Source organism: Dipodomys ordii, unplaced genomic scaffold (genome assembly GCF_000151885.1).
Source record: "Dipodomys ordii isolate 6190 unplaced genomic scaffold, Dord_2.0 Scaffold26, whole genome shotgun sequence".
NCBI classification, from domain to species: domain Eukaryota; kingdom Metazoa; phylum Chordata; class Mammalia; order Rodentia; family Heteromyidae; genus Dipodomys; species Dipodomys ordii.
The window spans coordinates 8120892-8125708 of record NW_012267242.1 but is presented as its reverse complement, the minus strand read 5'-3'; the positions used below and the strand labels follow the sequence as shown (position 1 = coordinate 8125708).

The 4817-nt window shown below is 42.2% G+C and overlaps 1 protein-coding gene across 1 annotated transcript in view; it reads right to left on the bottom strand.

The window, feature by feature from the left end:
• LOC105984710 (chromosome unknown open reading frame, human C1orf115) overlaps window positions 1-121 on the bottom strand; it is a 9739-nt gene extending 9618 nt beyond the window's left edge. The window contains exon 1 of the mRNA XM_013014989.1: window positions 4-121. Coding sequence (XP_012870443.1) covers window positions 4-102 — 99 coding nt within the window. The 5' untranslated portion in view covers window positions 103-121. The remainder of the gene's footprint in view (window positions 1-3) is intronic.
• Between the last annotated feature and the right edge of the window lie 4696 nt (window positions 122-4817).

Sequence of the window (4817 nt, the reverse complement as noted above, 5' to 3'; positions counted from 1 at the left end):
GGCCTCCGCCTCCTCGTCCCCCTCCGCCCGCGCGCGCCCCAGGGGCCCCCGGAGCGCGAAGCTGCTCGCCGCCTGGCTTCGGAGCTTGGCTCCCACCGTCATGATGCCGCCGCCCCACTGGAGAAAGTCTCGGAGCCCGAAGACGCCGACCTTCGCTTGGCGCCCGCCCCGGCCAGTCCTAGGGGGCGGAGGCGGGGGAGACTTGGGGTGACAGCGCCCCCTGGCCGTGGGGACCGGGATGGCGGCGACCCCAGCCTCACCTGGCCTCAAGAGTCCCACCTGTTGGCCACAAGGATGCAAAACACTCCCGGGCATGTACAGTGGGGCCCCGGTTCGTCCTTGATCAATGCGAGGAGATTGCTTCCTGAAGGTGACACTCGGAGCAGCCAAGGTGCAGTAGGGCGGCCATCTGGAGACAAGGTTCCAAGCGCAAGGTGGAGGCGAGCTTTGGCAGCAACAGTAAGTCCATGTTCAGACTCATGAGGCATCGTGTCCATCCGCCTCACAGTAGAGACACACAGCGTGAAAGGCGGTGAACCTACCCAGATGGGGGAGGCCAAACCTCTGGAGTCCACGTAGGGTGGGGTATTACTACCGTCATGATTTTCTACAATACCACTCTGGTAGAGATGGGTCATGGTTACTCAGAGTCTCAACCTGTCTGGAATACCTTGGGTGGTGGTAGTGGTGGTGGTTTGTTGTTTGTTTGTAAGACAGGTCTTGCTCTGCTGTCCGAGTGTAGCCTTGAACAACTAGACGCAAGATCTCTGCCTGCCTCGGTCTCCCCAGTAGTTGGAGTTTACAGGCTTGCGCCTCTGCACTCAACTTTTTCCTTTTTGTTTTGTTTTTGAGGTGGGGAGAGGAGGTAGGGAGCAAGTACGTGGCTCTAAATTCTGGTGAATGTTAATAAAACATGTCACTATAATTAAATAAAACATAAATTACCTCTACATTTTATAAGTACTTTAATATTAAGGTTTGGTTTAACTTTAACAATAGTTTATATTGGTGTAAGTACATGTAGTGTTTGTAATTTAACAAAGAATTCGTTTTTGGATTTCAACTTAAAATGGGTAATATAAGCAATTTAGACTTACATAATAAGTGACTTAAGTTATATTTAAATGTGTAATCTTTGTGTATATAGTTTGACATAAATTAATATGAAAGGGATATGAAATAAGTTTAATTCACTATATTTATAATAACTACATAGTTTTGTTACATGATTGAAGAAACTGAAGTGAAACATTTAGTAAATAATTAGGACATATTAAGTGTGTAAAAGTTGCTTAAATATTGAAGGGAATTAAATTAAGCAAATGGTAATCTTCATACATAGATTGTAAAAGTTTATTCGTTTTGTAACTAGTTTAAAACCTTACGCAAATTGGCTTTAAAAAGTTAAACTAGTAACTCTCATCATTTTATTACAGCAACTACTATTTTTAAGTAGAAGCCCCAGTATTCCTTTTTCTTTTTCTTTTCATTTATGTCTGGCTTTTATTTTTCAACTGTAGGATTCATCCATATCATTTTTTTGTACTTTTTTATTGTAAAAATGCTGTACAGAGGGGCTACAGTTACATGAGCAAGGTAATGAGTACATGTCCTGTTGAGCATTGTTGCCTCCTCCTTTGTTCCCCCCACCATCCCTTCCCTCCCCACCTCCACAACTGAAGTTGTAAAGTTCCAGTATTCCTTTTTCTTGTACAAAATGACAAGGACACCATGCTACTTGACTATTATCAAATGGGAGAAAAGGTGGACTGACTGTGGGTCTAAAACATGTTTTCCTCTATACAAACTACTGCTCGAAGATGGACGATGGTGGCTCATGCTTTTAATCCTGGCTACTCAGTAGGCTGAGGTCTGAGGATTGCTTTGAAGCCAGCAGGGGCAGGAAAGTCCATTAGATTCTTTACCTCCAATTAATCACAAAAAAATTCTGGACGTAGAGGTTTGGCTCAAATGGTAGAGCACCAGCATTGAGTGAAATCAAGCTAAAAACCAGTGCCCAGGCCCTGAGTTCAAGCTCTAGTAATCCCCTGTTCCCCCCAAAAAAACTCATGATTGAGGTTGAATCCTCAATCTGAGGATTAAGGAGATTTGAAGCCAGGTTGGGCAAGAAAGTCCCTGAGACTTTAATCGCCAATTAAGCACCCCAAAGCTGGAAGTAGAGCTGTGGCTCAAGTGTTACAGCATCAGTTTTGAGTAAAAAAATCTAAGGGAGAGCACCCAGGAGCTGAGTTCAAGCCCGTGTGGGCACAAAAACAAATAAGCAAGAAAGCAAAGAAACAAAATGCCTTTTTTCATTTGTTTGCGTGGTACTGGGGTTTGAACTCAGGGCCTCACTGGGAAGCTGCTCTACCACTTAAGCTCTACCATTTAGCACTTAGTCCTAAAAAAAAAAATCCTTCAAAGAGTTATTTCTGATAGAAGACGTCTTATAGTTCAAACAGTGGTCAAAATAAATGGCATAAGAATTAGAATGAATTTTACATTTGTCTTTCAGCTTTTTTCCTTACAGTTTGTATCTGCAGGTCCTGTAGTAGGTAGAAGGAGCACATTTTTCACCTGAAGGTTTGGATTTGGGCACCAAAAATAAAGGAGAAAGAACCGAGGTGAATACAATTATAAATACAGGATTGCAGTTAAAATGGAATTTGCTACACACACACACACACACACACACACACAGATCAAGTCTCTTGCATATAGTGTTTCCCATGGAAGCTGAAGAATTAGAAAAATTATGTCTTTTCTCTGGAGTACTAAATCCTTCAGCTATTTTGAGGATCCCCATCCCTGCTTCTGTACCCTAACACCAGTGGACTTCCACTAGGCGTTATCAGAACCAGACTGAGCCATCCAACCCTCTAATGTGGGCTGCCTTCCTCTCATCTACCATGCCTGCAAACTTCCAGACACCATCACTGTCTAAAGGCCTGTGGTCTTCGTCCTGGCAAAGGCCTCTGAGCTGAGAGGAAGGGAGGCAAGTGCCAGAGTTTGGGTTCACCTGTAGACTCAGGAGGTAAATTAAGCTGCATGGTACCTTATCCAACATTTAGGATCATTCTTTATAATTTAATGAAATCACAAACGGATCTTATTTGGCTGTATTTACCTAAAGCCACTTAAGATTTCAAAAACTACTCAGTTACCAGCCTTTAAGACCATTGAGAATAGAAAAATATACATGTAGAGAAATAAGGTCAGAATTATGACTTTATGGGATAAAATGTCTCTGATAAAAACCTGTAAACTGTGTTACTATGCATTCTCCCATACCCACAGAATGTCATCCTAACATATATATGCACACCTGCACATACTCATACCACACACACAATATAAACGCTGGGTTAACACACACACACATATCCCAGCTGCACAAAATCATGCAAGCACTTCAGAGTGCCCACACTTGGCTCTCTAGCTAGTTTTCTCTGAAAAGATTCAAGACTTGGAAAATTTGATGACTGCACTTCTGGGTTCAAGAATGTTCAAGATCAGTCCAGGGTATTCTGTTGTCAGATAGCAGCTAGCAAAGATACAACTATTTGTGCTTTTTTGGTCAAAACTGTCAAAATAGTATCAAGGTTAATATGAGGCAATTAAAGGGTTCTTTTGGCTAAAATTTGACTTTTGGATCAACATAAAAAAGAATTAATGATTACAAAGAATTGAAACAAATAATGTCAGTGAAAAGTCATGAGCTCATAGGAGTACTATGAGAAAAAGTATATATATACACATACAATATATATACATATATATACACACACACACACACACACACACACACATATGGATAGCTAGCAAAGACTATGTTATTTTGGGGTGTCATTTTTAACATTCTTAAGGCTTTTGACCTTGCTAAGCTCACAGAATATGAAAAGAATGCATAATACCAAGTTCCAAAAATGTGATAAAAGCATTACATTTGCATACAAGAGATTCAATGGAAAGGATACAAGTACTTTTGTAGCCAGATGGAAAGATACTTAACACAAGTGAATCAAAAAAGTTGCAAAGCCCAAAATAGTAAAGCAAGGGAGGAATCTAACCTCATATTCATGAGTAGGCAAGAGAAGTGTTATTTGTTAAGTCCAGGGAAGTGTGGGTCCTGAGGTCAAGCACTTCTGGGGAGGCTTTGGGGTGCCTGTTGCATTGACAGACCCATTCCGACTTGCAGGGGTGGTAGGACACAAACTTCAGACTAGGCAGGGATTTGTCCTGACCTCTAGTGGTACTGTCTGGTAATAACAGGAAATAACAACTATCAACGTGTCAACAAATTTGAGAAGAAATGGCCAGGCATTTCTGTGCTTTGGATTGGGATCATCTCACACCAACCAGAATCTTTGGTTGGCAAATCAATTATTAGGTTCTGTAGAGTGGGATGAATCTGCAGAAAACAAGGAGGTTGTGGTGGGTGGTTGTGGGGGATGTTGAAAAAGTAGCATAGTGAGTTGAGAACCAGGGCTAAGACCTTACTAGGCAAGACTCATAATGAGTACATTTCTTCTCCCCCCTCCCCCCTCCTCTTCTCTCCTCTCTCTCTGTCCCTCCTTCTCCTTCTCCTTCCCCCTCTCCTCTCCTCCCTTTTCCTATATACCTCCTTTCTTCTTCTTCTTTTTTTTTTGTGGTATTGAGGATTTGCCACTTGAGCTATGCACCCAGTCTGTTCTTTTGTCTTTAACATAGAGCCTCATACGTGTACTCCAGTTGGCCTTGAACTCTGGAGCCTCCTACCTTCACCTCTTGAAAGGCTGGAATTATAGAGGTATGCTATCACATCGGGCTTTTCAATC